General features: G+C 43.2%; 1 protein-coding gene across 1 annotated transcript in view; it reads left to right on the plus strand.

Moving 5' to 3' along the window:
- The window catches only part of SUSD4 (sushi domain containing 4), a 32,952-nt gene extending 19,239 nt beyond the window's left edge, over nt 1-13,713 (plus strand). Inside the window, exons 4-7 of the mRNA XM_014950870.1 lie at nt 7,693-7,884; nt 8,635-8,779; nt 10,437-10,819; nt 12,129-13,713. Coding sequence (XP_014806356.1) covers nt 7,693-7,884; nt 8,635-8,779; nt 10,437-10,819; nt 12,129-12,157 — 749 coding nt within the window. The 3' untranslated portion in view covers nt 12,158-13,713. The remainder of the gene's footprint in view (nt 1-7,692; nt 7,885-8,634; nt 8,780-10,436; nt 10,820-12,128) is intronic.
- The last annotated feature ends 4,379 nt before the right edge of the window (nt 13,714-18,092 follow it).

Raw genomic sequence — 18,092 nt, forward strand, 5'->3', positions numbered from 1 at the left:
TCAAAATAACATAAAAAAACTGGTATGTCCAGCTCACAGTAAGCACTGGCTTCTTCAGACTGTCCCTCTCAGGTGCTTTGATCTGTCTGGTTTTCAGCTTCCCAATAGGTCCCTCTCCCTCCTCCACCTCCATTCTACTTCTAAGCACTTTGAGGTTTTCCAGGTCTAGGGTTATCCTGGGACACCTGTCAAATTCCCAAGCCGTGACTTATTTTGAAGCCCTCTGATTCCTCCCTGTTGGGTGTCTATGCAGTCCCCAGCAGCTGCTTCTCAAAGTCCTAAAAAGACCATTATCGATCATAAAGACAACCACTCATAAGAAAAGGAAGAAAAAAAACTAGAAGCAAGTGATGAAGAAAGATGAAGGATCAGCTGTAAACGAGACCACAGTGCTCCAAGCACTCCAGTGTGAATAATGAGGATAAGTATTTCCTTAAAGATAATTGTGGGCTTCTTGCTAAAAGAACTCCTAGCTTTCTATTGCTGCAAACTCCTTATCACTTTTTTGTAGTTTAAATGAAAATTGCCACTTTTTAACTTATAATTTATGGGAGAAAGGTCACTTGGGGTGTGTTTCAGCCCCTATCTGTTGTGAAATGCAGTTAAAACTAAAGACTTTGGCATTAAGATGAGTGTTTTACAGGTTGCTGTGCTGGGAGTGGCAGGATTGCTGAGTAGGAGTGTGGATTTGGCATGATGCTGCTGTAGGAGCTCAGCTGATTGGAACAGCAAAATGGGCTCCCTAATTTGTCACTCCAGTAACAAGGAACTTCTGTGTATGATAAGCAATTGTAATCACCTTCTGTTTCCATTTAGGAATCAGCTAATGTTAAACTATTATTAAAGTAGGCTTGAAACTAGTTTTACTCTGTTTCATTTAGGCTCGTACAGCTGGTGTCAGTGATAGCGATTCTCAGCACGATGGTGTTTGACAAAGCTAGACTGGAGAAGCAGCTTTTCATTAAAAACTTAATTATTCAATTCATTTCACACTTGGAAGGAGGTGAAAAGTGCTTCTCACTGTGTGCACGTTGAAAGGCTCACCTCAATGTTGCAGAATTACCCAGGGGTGACTGTCCAGGGGTAGTGGAAGCAACTTGGAGCCGTGAGACCTGGGGGGTGTTTGTAGTTGCTTGAGCACTGAGATGCTGAATGGTCAAGAGTAAATTGCTGAACTGCTAGGTGTCTTTTCAGAAGAAAATGTCTAAGTGGCATTGTGAAGCTTAAATGATTGAGAAAGGTTAAGATTGAGAAGAATTTGGAAATAGTTGGCTAAGAATACAGTATTTTTAATAATTCTTGCTGTAGGCTTTCAAGAAATACATCTGCTGGCACCTTCAGCGTTCAAAATAAACATCTTGTATCTTTGTTGCTTTAAGTGAGACCTGCTGTCAGGCTTAACAGGAGTTAATTCATATATTAGTGCTCACATAGTTGTTTCCACTAAACTTTCTATTCCGGTATTACTATTGGTGCTGTTGTTTTGCTGTGGGAGTGAGTAGTCAGAAAAGTTCCTTAAAGCACGTCTTCACTTTCAGAACACAAATTCAACGGCCTTTAAGTTTTTCTCACTTGTTCCAGTGCAGCTATGATATGCAGTAGGTCTCCCTTCACAGTGCCAGTGCCTATTTGTTATAGGAATGTATCTTCAGGATATTGTTAAGCTGATGTTCACGGTAAGTGGAAAGTTACTCTAGTAATGCTTCCTCTTCTGCTTACATTTCCGATGAGTGTCATTAGAAATAAATTCTCGTTAAGCAGCTGTTCTAGACTGAGATGTTTTGAGAGGGCTTATTTTAAAGCAACTGAGGTTGCTATTTCCTTGCTTTTACAAACCTCTTGATTTCTTCTTTAAGCTCTCAACTGGGTATGAGTGGTTGAGTCCAACATTTTTTCTTCCATCTTACTTACAGTACTGGACAATTTAATGGCAGTTTGTGTTTTGCGACTTTAGAATTAAAATACTTCTGGTTTTTTGCATTGCTATAAATTGAAAACTAAGTATAGAGCAGAAAAATCCTTTTTTTAATATTTAAAGTGCAGAAGTAATTTCCTTTGCCTCCTCTTCTTCCTGTTGGTCATCCACTCCCTGTTCCCCTAGGCATTTCCCTACTTGATATTGCACTGGAAATACCAATTTCTGTCTTGAGATCTTTTTGGCTAACAAGTCAATAAATTCTCTAAACAGTATACTGTCTTTGGAGTTTAAAAACCCACAAATAATAGCTGGTTGTTTTTTTTGAACACCAGTGATTTATTTTCTCTTTGCTTGTTGTTTTTTACAAACTCATAAATAGTAAAAAATGTTTTCCTTTGTGAAAGATGCTAATACTGGAGTTCCATCAACTGAATGTGGGGTGCAGGCATTGCATTCTCCTCCATGCTGACTATCTTACAATACGTTGTTACGTGTATGTTATATGTAAGAGGATGGGGAGCTTGAAATTAGGGCTCTGTGCTGCGCAGTACAGGTGTGATTCACGTGCTGGTAATACCAGGGGAAATTGCCAGGTCTATGGGGAGAACTGGACAGGAATTGATTGAAGTATAGGAGAGAAAGGCTTCTTGGTTGAACATCTATTCTATTCTGAAGGTCTGAAGGGTGATGATGACACTGAAGTCCCCAAAGAAGCAGGTTTTATAAGCACAGTGTTCATAAAGAAGCAGGAAAAGGAAGAAACGTAATCTTCCCCTATTATGTTCCTGTAAAGAAATGAATTTTCAGTACCCAAGCATGTGTTTGTATGAAGGCAATGTATGGAAAAGGATCCTTACTGGGGCCAAGAATCCAGTAAAGCCTCGGGTGGGGAACAGACCACCCTAGAAGGGAAGTCAGACCTGCTGGGATGTGTACTGCTGTGGTCTTATGGAGTAAAACATGGCTTGAATGAAACCTTGGTTGGAATGCAGGAGCCAGATGACAGGTGTCCAGATTTCTGTCCTGATATGTACAAGAACAACAAGTGAGGGTCAGGAGAAGCTCTTGTTCTCTTCCAGTTTGTGAACAAACCAGACAGTGTGCCCACCTCTCTGATTGCTACCTAGCAAGATACCCTGCGCGTCGGAACTGGCAGGGTTTTATCTGTGTCTTTCTCATCATGAAGTATCATTTTAATCTTTTCTCATTCTTTGCATAATGAGCAGAGATTCACAGTGTGTTTGGAAGAAGCTTTTTTTTTTTTTGATTAGGTGCAAATGTGGCTAACCCTGTCCATCCCTGTGTCAGACAAGAGAATGGCTGGCTGTGCACTGGGTTTCTGCTAAATTTCAGCTAACAGAGCAACTAATGTCCTACATGAAAGGCAGACTGGTAGCTAAAGAAAAAAAACCATACTATTCAAAAAATCAAAGCTGGAAAATAAGCTTCTTGCTTATGCCTCCCCCTTTTTTATAAGTAAGTAAATACCCTGTGTTTCAAGATATTTTTATTTTTTGGCTCACATACAAAAGCTGGGCAAAACCTGAATAATTTCCCTCCCACCTACCTTGACCAAAGACTGAACTGACTAGCCCTTGAACTGATTGACTAAAAAGAAGCGTTTTGAGCCCTGTAAATATCTGTAACTCCACTGTTATCTCTCTAGCAGTGGCTTTAAAAAGTGACATGACATCTTTATTCTGTGCCATCAATGTTAATGGAGAATATGTTAATGCCAAAAAATCTTCCCCCCCATCCTACAGTTCCAGTGTCAACAGTGCAGAATCACTGCAGCAGCCTCTGGGCAGAGGTTAAAAAGCTTCTTGACAGTAATGGGTAGGAAAAATTTCTGGGTGAAGCTCACTTCCCCTCACAGGGACCCTGGTCTGAGAGATGTGGGTATCACACAGCAGAGGGGTGCTGGGGGGTATTGCCTTTTGCTGTGCTGTCTCTCACAGGGACCCCATAAAGCCAAGTTTGGGGTCTTGGCACCTCAGGACAGCTCACAAAAGGGGGGCACCGCCCCGTCTTTTGTTATAAGAAGCTCTTCTAGTGGCCTGAAACGCAGAGGGGTGCTGGGGGGGCATTGCCTTTTGCTGTGCTGTCTCTCGTAGGGACTCCATAAAGCCAAGTTTGGGGTCTTGGCACCTCAGGACAGCTCACAAAAGGGGGGAACTGCCCCGTCTTTTGTTATAAGAAGCTCTTCTAGTGGCCTGAAACAGGTCCTCTGCTCTGAGCCAGTATCTGACTGTTTGTAACACAAGGCTCAACTCCCTGGGTTTTAAGCTCCTCCCGAGAGTGCTTATCTTTCATTAAAAAACAGTCAGAGGAGAAAACCTGTGGCTTTTCTCAGAGGAGAGCCCTCAGCTCCAGCCGCTCCCGAAAGCAGGCGGGGAAGTCCATCAGATCAAATCAGGAATTCCTCCCTTCAACTTCCTTGAGTAACGGGCATCTTGAGCATCCTGGGCGGGATTTGTTTGCCATATAAACACACTTGTTCTTACTTTTTGATGAACAACTCAGCTTTTCAGCTGAGAATGCTGAGCTGTAAAGTTTTTACAAGTCCCCTTACAGTCTGTGGCCAATTGCTCTATAGACTGATCCAAGATCACATATTGCAGAACCACTGCCTGAATTACGTCCAAACCTCTGGCAAGCTCCAAAGTGAAGGACATACACATGTGGTCTTTTATTGTTGGCCATCAGAAGATATGACTAGATGCTGGATGTTGTAATTAGCACATTAAAGTCTCAAAAGCCTTATAAAATTAAGATGCTGAAAGTTATTGGTAGTAAATGTCACATTTAAGAACAGCACCTAGGGCTTTTATTAAGCTGTGAGAACTTTTTGAAGTAGAATTCATTTGTCTCTGTGATTATTTATTGTTCATACTGCTGCCAGCTTTGACAGTGAAAATGTACTTGTCAGATACAATTTTATTTTAATCAGTTTGTAGTTATTTTCATTTGGTGAGTTTGATTCCTTTTCCTGAAGTCCATGGCCTGTAATTTCCAAATACAATTAAGATTGATCACTGGGAATGCTAGAATTTTAACTTTCCTATAAAACTGCAGTGGGCTTAGTTCTGCCACCTGAGTTTTCACCCAGACTTGATCTGGCACATTCCTTTAATCTGTGTAATCAGTATTTTACACTGGTATCCAGCATAATGCTAAGTAAATACCAGAAGTGAGGGATCTCACCCTGTCAAATCTTCTGACCCTGCCAAAATCTTCTGTCTTTAGGAGCCAAGAGTGTTCAGCGGTGCTCCAGACTTCTGTAATTCTGCTTTTCTATGATCAAAACTAAGGCCACTTCATGGCTGTCCTGCCACTGACTTTAAAGTATCTTGGGCCAGAATGATCATGGGAATGAAACAAGCTGAGAAAGGGACTGGGAGTATGACTAACTGCCCAGAGCTCAATATTAATTCCTTTTTGGTTGTTCATGATGTATTTAATTCAATTTGATTTGATTTGGAAAAAGAGGCTCCAAACCTGAACACTGTTTCACTTGACCTAAACGCCCTCATTTTCAAACAAGCTCCGTTGCATCTGCTGTTTGTTAGAGTGTTTAATACAAGAGCTGTTGGCAGGTATGACTGCTTAGAACTCAACGCTAATTCATGACTCTGCAGCATATGAAAGAGCTGTTTGCAGAAGTTTCCAGGCAGCATCAATACATAATTGTTTCCCTTGAAATATGGAGGGTGTCAGAGGGAGGGATGGCACCCGCTCTTAGCACTGAGGACATACCCTACATGAAGAGTAATGGTTTTTTTTTTAATCTGCCTGGAAATATGTCATTCCTGAGCTGATCCACATCGCTGGGACAGCAGCACTGAGGCTTTCTATTTAGCAGGCTGCTTTGGCCTGTGGTGACATTAGGGATGAGACAGCAGGGACATTGCTGAGGAGGAGACATTTGTTTCTTGGAATGGTTGCTCCCTGTGACAAGATGTGCTCTACTTGGCTGGTTGCTAGGAAGGTGTTGGGCATCTACACGTCTCTTGCAGCCTGTCGTAGCTCAGCAAAACTCAGCTGCAAAGAAGTTTCAATTGTTGCCTTCCTTTGTTCTCATGCTCTAGGAGTAGATAATAAAAATATACCAAGTCTCTTTATGGCAGGCCAGAATCGTTGCTTTCACTGATCGTTTTCTTTTTAATAGAAGAATGATCCTTGAGATGGACAGAAGGTGCTGTCCTACTATTTCAGTCTAACACCTTTGCCCTCATCTTAAGACAATTGTTTTCAATCTTGAGTTGACTTCCCAGTAAAGCATTCCTCTTTCTCGTGGGCCCAGAGACTTTGGAAAGTATGCAGAGGATCAAGGATGTGAATTTTTATGTGAATTACTTGCTCTGATTTCAAGTTATTATTAAGCCTTGCCAGTGAAAATGCAAACAAAACCATGTCTCCAGGGGATGGGGCACAGACATTGCTGCACATTGTAATCAGCCTCTCTTGAAGATTCATTTAATATCTTGTGTATTTTTTTTATGAAATGCATTATTCATGTAACAAGATTCACAGAGAGAAGCAGCTGAATTGTAATTTCTGGGAAGATTCTTCTTCCAAGAGAAGGCATTTTCATTATTTAAATCAATGCAGTAGGTCTTGCCTGCATGAGGGAGGCACGAAGTGAAGGGAACAGCCTGTAGATGGGGCACCGAGCCAGTTAGTTACTGCCTCTGAAGGGAAATAAAACAAGCCATCCAGTAATTTAAGCCCTTTTTGGGTCAGTATGTAGCCATTTGAGACATCATTACACTTTGTACGCTATTTTCCCCTCTGTGTTAGACGCACTTAAGAAAATAGTAATCAACGAACACTTACTCAGTGGAAAAGTTTCCTCTCTTGTAAAAATACAGCTTGCGAGCTGCTTTCCCCCCTGCTGCTTCTAGAGAGTGTTCCCTGGGCTCGCCATCGAGTTCATCTGCCTGGCCGTGTCAGAGGATGTTTCATTTCATTTCAGGGTCTACAATAAAAATCGCACATGTTTATATTGCAATTCTGTCTTATTTACCCAACTTTATGTAAACCACTGCACTTAACTAACACAGGCTTTGCCTCTGTTATAGTTATAAGATCTCGCTCCAAGAGCAACCCCACCGAGATCAGCCGGGCTGCTCAGAGATAACCGAACACAAATAACACCAATAGAGTCTGAGCCCGGCTTAGGAATATTACGGTGGTACAGAGTGTAAGCATTAAGCAGTATTGCTTAATTACAAGCCTCTCTTGCCGCACAGCTGATGGCAAACTTATTTTTAAGAGTGAATATTTAGTAATTTAATTAGCACATAGAACCATTTAATTATGTCGATGAAACAAAAAAACAGGATGCTGCAGCTGAATTTGAGATGCTTCATAAGGAGAGGGATGGTCCTTATTTTGACTGTCCCCTTCTACCCTCATATAGCCATCTTCCAGGCATAGGATTCCCTTTTTGTCTTCTGCTGGCCCTCAGCTCCCATCTCCCCAGCCTTTGAACAAGCAGGTGACCGCAGAGCTCACTGGTGTTGGTGAGAGCTGAAGGTGACCCCCCCTAGCGCGTGTTGCTCCCCTGGGAGGTGTGTGCATCCATCTACTGGTGCAGATGGGCAGCAGGTCTCCCAGCACCAGTGCTCTGGTACCACCAAGACAAACCCCCAACCTGCAAAAAGTCTGAAAAGCAGCTTGAAGTGCTCCCTGTGCATTTTGATATGCTGAAGCTGCCCAGCAGGGGGTTGTTGGTGTTAATGGCTTTCTCCTTTTCTCTTTATTTGCCCAAGTTTGCCCACTACCTCCAATGGTGAGTCATGGAGACTACATCTGCCACCCACGGCCTTGCGAGCGCTACAACCACGGGACGGTGGTGGAGTTTTACTGTGACCCTGGCTACACTCTCACCAATGACTACAAGTACATCACCTGCCAGTACGGAGAGTGGTTCCCCTCCTACCAAGTGTACTGCGTCAAAACAGGTGAGGGACCAGCCATGGCATCACTCCTGTCCTCTTGGATCACCCAGTTCCAACCCCCCTGCCATGGGCAGAGACACCTCCCACCAGACTAGGTTGCTCCAAGCCCCATCCAGCCTGGCCTTGAACCCCTCCAGGGATGGGGCAGCCACAGCTTCTCTGGGCAACCTGTTCCAGTGCCTCACCACCCTCACAGCAAATAACTCCTTCCTGCGATCTAATCTACATCTCCCCTCTTTCAGATTAAAACCATTACCCCTCATTCTGTGGCTCCCCTCCCTGATCAAGGGATCTGTGGCTCCCCATCTCTCCTGTAGCCCCTTTAGGTCCTTGAAGGAGCTCTAAGGTCTCCCCAAACTTCATCTGTTTCATGGTTAAGTGATGAACACTGATTTTAAGATGCAATTATAAATACAGTATATTTTTGTTTCCAAGATGCTGAACCATTTAAATAATTAGCTCTTCAAATATATTTTGGAGCGTCTTATGGATGTTTTTATACGTATATAAACTAAGTTCATAATTGCATGCATAAAATAAAAGCCAAAGGGAAAAAGGGAGGTCCAGCCCCTGTGGCAGCTTACTGTTAAGGTTACTTTTGGTATATGGCATTGGTTTCATGCTTATTTATACAACATATATATATATAACCTCTCTTTTCCTAACTGGCACTTCTGAGTATTGTTGAAGTACTAATACAAAATAGCAACACTAATAATCAAGCACAACTCTTGTATTGCCTTTTTGTTCCAGAACAAACCTGGCCAAATACACAGGAGACCCTCCTGACCACATGGAAAATAGTGGCATTTACTGCTACCAGCGTTCTATTAGTACTGCTACTGGTTATTTTAGCCAGGATGTTCCAGACCAAATTTAAGACACATTTCCTTCCAAGGTTTGTACTCTCCTCTTTTCTTTTTCTACTTTTTTTTTTTTTTTTTGAGGACTTTGAGTCTCTACATTCAGCGTTCTTTACGGAGGAGACGGAGCAGCTCACAAGCCTTGCCCAACCACCAGCTGCTGCTCTGAGCAGAAGTCTCTGAGCCACCTGTGTGGAAGGGCACCTCCAGAAACCTGCTGTAGTCCTTTCTGCAACTAAGATAAAAGGCAAAGTTTGCCAGACACACTTTGGGAGTAATTACAGCTCTACTACTGAGAATTGCTGCTTCTGCATGTAAAAATAGCTGACAATATTTTTAAATATTCATTTTCAGGTGCTGGGGGAATTAATTTTTTAACTACTGTAGACTTAGTAATGTAAGTTTTAAGAAAGATGTTCTTTTTCTCTATGGACAAATTTATATTAAAAGTTTGCTTTCCCTTCATGAGTATTATTTAAACCATGATTCATAAACATCTCCCACATCTTCCTTTATTTCCATAAAATACCGTGCAGCTCTGAGCATTTGTCATTGATTCTCACAGCTCTCCTCATGAGACAGGTAGGTGGGTATTATTATCTTACAACTGGAAAAACAAAGGCAGGCACGCAGAGGGTTAGGCAAAACTAGTACTCTATCTGGGTCTAGACTTGGTTCTAGTTTCCAGTCTGCCCAGTTTGCTGTGCACCCTCACTGTGGGACTCCTTGCCGGCTTTTTCTTGCATCTTTATTCTACCACTTGCAGAAAACAGATGAAAAAAGCTGTACATCAGTAAATACATGCAGCAGAAAGGATGTGCTGATCTTAATGTTAAAGAAATGTATACATAAAAGTATACAGTTTATATAAGCAATGTGTAAATTTATATACATATATATGTGCATGTATAAAACGTATGGGGAGTAATACACATATTTGTATATAACTAGGAAGATCTTTAGGGTAGTGGCCTGCACTGCATTTAGTTTTATAGCCTGTACTTGTCTAGCTTATGGAAATGGCTTTCTCTCCTCTCTCTCCTTTTCAGACATTTTCATGTCCTAAACATACCCGGGACCAATTCCCTCCTGCTAGGAATCTGCTGTGATTTAATCACTACTAAACAGATACTTTAGAGTTTAACAGACCTTCCCAGTTAATAGAAATGTTTTGCTTGAAAAAGAAACCAGCTGGTGAGGGAAGCCTTCCTCCTTTGAAAGTAAGACCTGAAGGAGGCCACAAATCTGGCCAGCAAAGCCCTTTCATGCGGCAGTAGTCATCTCAGTGCCTGTTCACGTGGGCTGTAAACAGTTTTGTGCTGTAGCACAGAAGTTTCCAAGGGCTCAGACACTGGTGAACTACATTTGTGAGCTCATATCCATGATGTCTACTGTGCCCAGCACAGCAAATGGTGCTCCTTATCTCTACCAAGCACCTGTTTTCCTCCCCATCTCAAAATTGTTCTTCCCATTGATGGTTTCACATTTCTGATTGTAACTGATCCCAGACTGTCAACCTGAGCAGAGTTTTGCAAACCAGAGCAGCGGACATTTCTGTCCATGTCAATGACCCTGCAGCTTCGTTTTGCGCGACTAGAAAGCGCTGCCTTAATACTTAAGTTCATCAGTTGCCCTGAGATGCTTTCTGATGTGCTCCTGCTCTCTGTGATAACTCCTCTGTGTTTGACGTAGAGGCAACCAGGAGGGCTCCATGGGCGACCCCGACTTCGTGGTGGTGGATGGCGTTCCTGTCATGCTGCCTTCCTACGATGAAGCCGTGAGCAGCGGCTTGAACGCGCTGGCACCCGGATACTCAGCTACCGCCGAGCAGGGGCATATTTTGCAGCCAGAAGATCAGAATCCTCCGGCTTACCCTGGCCCCAGGGTTACAGACACGCTGCCCGGCCAGTTTGAGACCCATGACAGTAGGTCGGGCTCCTCTGAACTGCTCCAAAGTCTGTGCCCGTCCCCGGGATGCCAAGCGGCAGCGCCTCCCGCTTCGGACCGAACTGACGTACCCCGGGGCGCTGCCGGGGAGGCTGCCTCCACCAGTCCCCGGATCGACATTGCAGATGGTGAGTCTTGCAAAGGTGCCATAGGAGGGCCCATCAGCAGGAGCCATCATTTGTTTGTACTGTCAGAGCAGGACCTGCTCCTACTTTCTCCATGTTTTTGTCTACATCGTAATTTGGACATTTTAAAAACCATACTAGAATGGTTTGGGTTGGAAGGGACCTTAAAGATCACCCAGTTCCAACCCCTCTGCCATGGGCAGGGACACCTCCCGCTAGACCAGGTTGCTCCAAGCCCCATCCAGCCTGGCCTTGAACACCTCCAAAAAGGTGGTCATAGAGCTTCTTATCTTATGTCCTTGCTGGCTGTGGTGCCAGGGACCTGAATCACAGGCCAGAAGGTTCCTGTCCAGAACCCGTAACAGCACTCTTCTCAACAGGGATGTCAGCAGGCACCTGTGTACAGCCGCAAAGCCAACCATCATCTTGCCTGTGTTGGTCTGTTCATCTGCTCCTCAACTCCTACACTCACAACTCCCTCACATGCCATGGCTTTCACAGCAGAGAACAGCATTTTCTCCTTAAAATGGAAAGCCAATCATGTTTTCATACTAAGCCAAAATTAGCAGCCTTTATTAACAAGCTCATCGTGTCTGTGTGTGAAGCAAACTGTTCAGTCTAAAGCACATACATGTTAAACCATAGAGATGGGAGTCACAGCATGAGGGGAAAGTACCCACAGGACCATGCATGAGAAGGGAGACCGCCATATATTACTATCTGCATTTAAATCAAACATAAGCATGCATTGATATAATTTAATTGAGTTCTAACAAGCTGTATGGTGTCAAGGAAACGAGCTAGCTTTCCTTGGAGATGTTTAAGAGGAGTGGCTCTGATCCTGCTCTCCATATTTGCTGAGAGTCACTGGGCAAAGCAATCTCTGTGGGATTTATTGGCAGCAGAGCTGAAGCCCAGTGTCCTAAATTTAGTGTGGGTGAAGCTCTGGGTGAAGGAAGCCCTCCTGTTATGATAATTATGTTATAGTTAGAAGTTATGATAATGCCAGTAAAAGTCCCTCTCTACTCTGAACACTGATTCAGCGATCAATCTAGTAGAAAGGATTTAGGTTTAAATGCATTTAGCTTTTTGTGGGCCTGGCTTGTTTTAGAAAATCTGGTTAGTTTTAGTAGCTTGATTTTCATATCGGTGTTAGAGCGTAAGCGGGTCTAGAATTGGCAATACCATATGTCTTGCCCAGATTTTTGCAGGCTTCATTCCTGATTTTGTAGAACTGCCAATACTAACAGTCTGCAAAAGCATAAAGGGAAGTTACAATCAGCAACCAATGCTATTTCTTGTTTCCCCCTAGAGATTCCTTTGATGGAAGAAGACCCTTAGCCTGCACACAGACGTGTCTTCGTCGTATTGCACTGTTGGGTGACATGAATCATGAGGATTTAGAGATAGAAAAGACTATCTGTGGATTTGGGGAGGCTATTTTCCTACTTATCAATCTTCCACGTGATGATGTCACCAGATTGGGTACACATCTTAATCCACAGCAGGGATAAGCGCCTCAGCACTTGGAACAGCAGCAGTTTTATGAATGAATCCTGGGGATTTGATGAGAGCAGATGTAGAAAAAGAACTGTGGCTTTTTAGAAATGAAATGTATATCTGCATCGCAGAAAGTCATATGGCTCTGTAAGAAATGCTATTGGATTTTGATACTAACTGCCTCACAAAAGCATGTCAAAGTATGTAAATTTGCTTATAAAGACTGCTTTAAATGATCTATGGACCTCTAGTTTATGAAGAATCCTTACGAGTTTAAAAAAATACTAGTACTGAAACACAAAAAAAAGAGGAAAGATCCTCTTTGGCTTTCCTATGATAACCAGGAAGCTTTTGATTTAGTTGTTGGTGATACTGTTTCAGACCATGTCTGCAGGAAATATAACAGAAATGATGGGATTCATATATACTTTGATGTACGATAGCAAATATATATAAATATATATATATATTTAAAAACTCTTAAAGAGAAAGAAAAGGAAAGACTCCCAGGTCTCATAATGATCTGGAGATTTTTTTAAAGGTAAGGCAGAATTTATATCATATACAATATTCAAGGTAAAGTATCGATATTTGTATTTATGCAAGACTTCTGTGACTACATTGCATTTGATAAATCCTGCTATAAGAGATCAAGAAAATGTTAAAATTATGAAATATGTGCTTAAGAAATGTTGAACTTCTCTGCTTCAACTTTTCTTAAGCTCTTACAAATATATATACACTAGAGTAATCTACAGTCATAGCCCAGAGCACTGCCTTGTCCCTGTGTGTTGTGGTAGTATTCTGAGCCATTATTGTAGAATACTTTTTAAAAAAAAAAAATAATAAAGTTCCGTTTCAGTCCTTTTGACTTAACCCACTGTGTGTAGTTGGCCTTTTTTACCCTTCTTCACTTCCTTCACCAGCTCCCACCTGAAGGCTGAGATGGCAGCACAACACTCACTCTGGGCTGTTTTCAGGGTTATATTCATTATCCAGCTACAACAGCAGAGAGTGGAACTGCACATGGACTGGGCACAGCGGTAGCACAGCTTCTGGGGAGGCTCTTCTCTCCCTCACGTGCTACGGCAGAGCATTCTGCTGAAGCGTGGCTGAACGGCTCATTTTTGTGGTGTTACAGGCTCTTCCTTCTTTGTCAGAAAAATTCTTGGCTCGTTTCATACACTTCCTGAGAGCCAAGCAGATTTTCTCCTCTTATTTTTGGTATTGTGCAAATGAAACATATGTTAAACTGGCGGCGTTTGCAGGAAGAACTCGCCGTATGTTAATGACAGAGATTGCCAGCGTGTGGGCTCTTCTAAACCAAAGGAAAAAATGCGACTGAGTTCTGATTTTATGTAGAAAGTAAACCAATAATATCTCAATTGCCTTAAACAGAGGACGGCTATGAGTTGTTCTGTTATTGTTTGATGAGTTTTTAACTACTTATTTGTACTGTAGTAGCATCTAGTGGCCCCACTTATGAGTCAGGCTGCTAGAATGACACATATGCGGCAACCATTTGAGAAAGTGTTTATTAGCATCCTGTCAGCAAGAAGCAAATGGAGACAAAAAACTGTGTAATGGAGAGGCAATTATTACAATAATCTCAGTTATTCTACTGTATCATTGATGAGAATGTAGCCATCGGTATTGAAAGAGAAGACAGATTCCACGTTATCCTTCATTCTTGCCTACATAAGATTTGTTGTTTGGGGGTTTGTTGCTGAAATTGTCTCAATTGCAATTGTATCTTCAGGTTTATCCCAGAGCTGTCTCTATTGGGTATTAGTACTTTCTCTGCTACTCCTTCCTTTTTAGGTCCCCCGCTTCCCAGAGGTGTTTATCCCACCAGCTGAACTTCAGGACTGTCACCCCAGCAAACAAGACACGAACGCTGCAGAACCAGCCCTGAACTGAAGCACGTCTCCAGCCTACAGTCAGTTAAGTGATTTTCACTTCATAATGTATTGAATTTACTTTAGACACCCTACAAAATATTATTAAATCTGCCTTTTCTGGTCTTTTAACAGCTTGTGAAATTTCATTCCTTATTAAATTTCTGGGCTTCCATTTATTAATTCCTGTTACGAAAGTTTCTGATTAATATTTGTAGTGCTAGGGTTTCGCAGATTTACACTGCTGTACGTATTAGATTGCAGTCATTTTGTTAAGGGAGCCAGACAGGGTAACTTAACAAATGTAAATTTATGCCTTATTAGACCACTTTTATTTTTAAAAGTGCAGAACTACAAATACACTAGAAAACATTGATGTATTAATATTGCTCGACAGTCCTTTGATAGCACCATACTAAATAGAGCTTGCAAAAGTAAAAGAGAGGTTTTTACCATTTTCTGCATATGATGTATAGGACTTTTTCTGAAAGCGGGAGATTTGAGGGGCGTTACTTGTGTGATTGAGCCGGGGGGTTTTGCGTGCTTGGATATTTGGGGGGGAAAGAGAGGGCTGTTTCTGCCGCTTTGTTTTTTTTAACACATGGGGCTTGAATTCTCGAGAGAGGTCTGCCTGTCCTCGGATCTGTGCCTCTGCCCCAACCCCCAAACTGCTGCCCAGGGCTGAGGGCTGTCCCCTGGTGCCCCCCAGCCTGCCCCGCTCCCCAGAGACCCTGCTAAACCTGTGGAACCCAGCAGCTCCCTGGCCTAAGACCTCCCCGAGCCTTGGGAGGATTCTCGTAGGACCCTGAGAGACGAGAGAGCTGGTAAGATCGTGACAGGACGTTTGCTGTGCAAATGAAGCCAGATGGGAGGATGAGCATGTCTGATGCAGATCATAAGCTGTTTTTCGCTTGAGCTAACTGGATGTGCCTTAAAACAAACCCAGGAAAACCCTCGTTGGTGAGGGAAGAAGCAGAAGATGGACAACCTGTGTGCCTTTGGCAGACGGAGGAAGAGGTACGTACTGAGAACTCCAGGAAAGCAAAACAAGAACTGGCTTCACCATGCCAATATTTCTAAAAATTAAAAAGGAGGAGGAGGAGAAACGAGCCATGTGTCAGCCTTCAATACTGATTTATGAAGGAGGGCTTGACCTGCAGAGTGCTGGGGGCAGGGTGGGGATCCAAGGTCTTGCAGCAGCTCTGCAGGGAGTGAATCACAGCCCGAGCATGAGTCAACATGACCTGGTGGTTGTGAAAAAGCTGAATGTCAATACGAGGATGTTTACACAGAACTATAACTCATGAAACGCATGAAGCAATCCTTCAGCTCCACTCAGCACGAGTAAGACCTCAGCTAGAGCAGCGTGTCAAGTGTTGAGCAATTTTTTTCCCTCTTCAAGGTAAATGAGAAGTAGCTAGATGGAAACCAAGAGAGAATTCAGAATTACTAGAAGTTTGGAAGAGCCTGTCCTCACATGTCACGTTAGAGATCGTGTAGAGTTCGGTGTGAACAACAGAACACCAAAGGGGACAGAGAAGTTTGGTTTCCTATAAGAAGCGTGTTTTGCAAAGGAGGAGGGAATTATCCACATAAGTAGGACAAGAATAATAGGCTTAATTGCAGCTTGAGAGAATTAGGTTAGATATGAGGAAAAACCTTCTAGCCACAGGGATGGTTACAAGCAGGAGCAAGGGTCTGAGAAAGCTGTCAAAAACCTCCCTTACAAGAGATCTTTAAAGACTATTATAAATAGAGACCAAGAAAACACTGGGGTGGGATGCTCTATGTGAGCTTTGGGGCCCCTTCTCGTTCCGTTTCTGTGTGATTCCCAGCTTGGGAGAACTAAACTTGGCCACTGCACTGTTTTCCGCATGTAGATTAATTCCAGACTGATGGTACTGGGCAAATTGGTCAGCAGTCATCAAAATTGCAGCCAGAAATATTGTCTGTTCCACCAACAGAAGCTTTTCCTGTCGCGTGGGCTGAACTCCAGTAAAATCCTGTGAATTAAACCCTCTTGCATTAAAGTGACATTGATTTCAGAGTTTTGTTCTGTGACAAATCCAAATTTGGGATTTTCTGGTCTTCGTGTCTATCTTAGGCAGTTAAATGAATGCAGCCCTGCTAATACTCCCTGCGCATTAGGTGAAGTAAATCCTCTCTTGGCAATTATCTGAAGACACCTATTGAGTTCAAGGGAAAACAGCAGCTCAGGCACTGGAGCGCAGAGACCATTGTCATGTTTATGCAAAACTTGCTTCCTCTGCCACAAAAGCTGTTTATTCCTCTCTGCACTGTGCTACAGATGGTAGCAGAGCTTACCATATCAGCTGTCAGATGAGAGAGGCACATCTCAAGCTCCTGTTCTTGGCCTCCCGTGGATTGTCAGGGAGGACTCCAGGGCAAGAAGGAGGAGAAAGCAGGGAAACATCTGCCCCAAAAGTCAGCAGCATCTCCCATTGTCCCTGTGACACGGTTCCCAAAGGAATTGCAGGATGGTGGAGGGGAGACAGGCCCTGCTTTGCCTACCACTCTCCCAGGCTGGGGTGTGCAGCCAGAATAGACAGAAAAATGTTTCTCCCCCAGAATAATGTCTATAACTTCCTTCCTGCATTAGATTTCTCTTGCTACTACCATTATACAGTAGCACACAGCCCATTCTTCCAGCCCTACCTTTCCATGACAGTGTTTAACACTAACAGAAAGGGTGTTAGTTTGAGATTAAATTATTTGTTGTCCAGGTGTCAAAGCAGACTTTTAATAATTGACATAGACCCCACACAGAAACTGGGCAGCGATGGCTGGCTGGGATTCTTGAGGCAGATTTCCTCAGCAAGGTGAAGGGACTGGCTTGCAGGACGGGGGGAGCTGCTATGTGGGGACATTTTATAACCCAGGAAAACTGGAGAAGGAAGAAAAGCCACTTAAATTTAAATGAAGTCCAAGGGGTGCATGCATAAGTTCCCTCTGTTCTCCAGTAAGAGCAGAGGGAGCTGTTTTCTTAATACAACTGGTTCAAATTACAATGAAGAGGCAGGGAAGAAATACAAGGTTCCTGGTTTGGGGGTCCAGCAGCTCTTTCCCATCACCTCTGCGTTTCAGTGGTCAGCTTGGTTCTGCTTGCAATAAGGGCCTTGGTTTTGGTTTGGACCCACTTTTTTTCCATTTTACTGCATTTGCCTTCTGTCTCCCTGCTGCTTCTCCTTCTACTCTTTTTCTCCTTCTCTTTTTGTAACTAATACCGTTGTTCCAGTTTCACCCTGCCGCCTCAGTCATGCTGGGAAGCAAAACAAGTTGCTTAATTGCAGTGCAATACGCAGCAGGACACGTCCCCTCCCTCCTAAGAGGTTGCTCTTATTTGCCTTTCTCATTTATGTTCTCAGCAGAGAGGACAAGAAGGGACACGGAGCTCCTCACTCTGTTGATAAATGGCCCATGAAAATGGTCAGAGAGGGACACGGAGGGGAGCCCACTTTACTACATGCATGATGTACTCATCTGCCGCGGTCCCAAGCCTGTCAGCTCACAATCTTTCACTGGCCCAGAATTCACAGGTGCATGTGCGTGCTCCCTATATAAAGACAGTACCCAAGGTTTTTAAGAATTAGCTAATATTTTAGGGTGTTTCAAGGAAAGGCATTTTAAAGAGATCCTGCTTTCTGGAACTGGTGAGCTCACAGCTTCAGAAAATGGGCACTGATATGGTCCAGTTAGGGAGCACAGCGTGCACAGTGGGTTGCTTCATCTGTCCGCTTCCTGATGCTCCAGTACGAATTTTCTGCCCCCAGGAAAAACGCTCGAACTAAACAGTTGCCAGTTGCTGAGCTGTCAGGTTCACGTCTTTCTCTTTTCCCTTTTTTTTTTTTTTTTTTTTA

Source organism: Calidris pugnax, unplaced genomic scaffold (assembly GCF_001431845.1).
Source record: "Calidris pugnax isolate Ruff unplaced genomic scaffold, ASM143184v1 scaffold24, whole genome shotgun sequence".
Classification (NCBI taxonomy): Eukaryota; Metazoa; Chordata; class Aves; order Charadriiformes; family Scolopacidae; genus Calidris; species Calidris pugnax.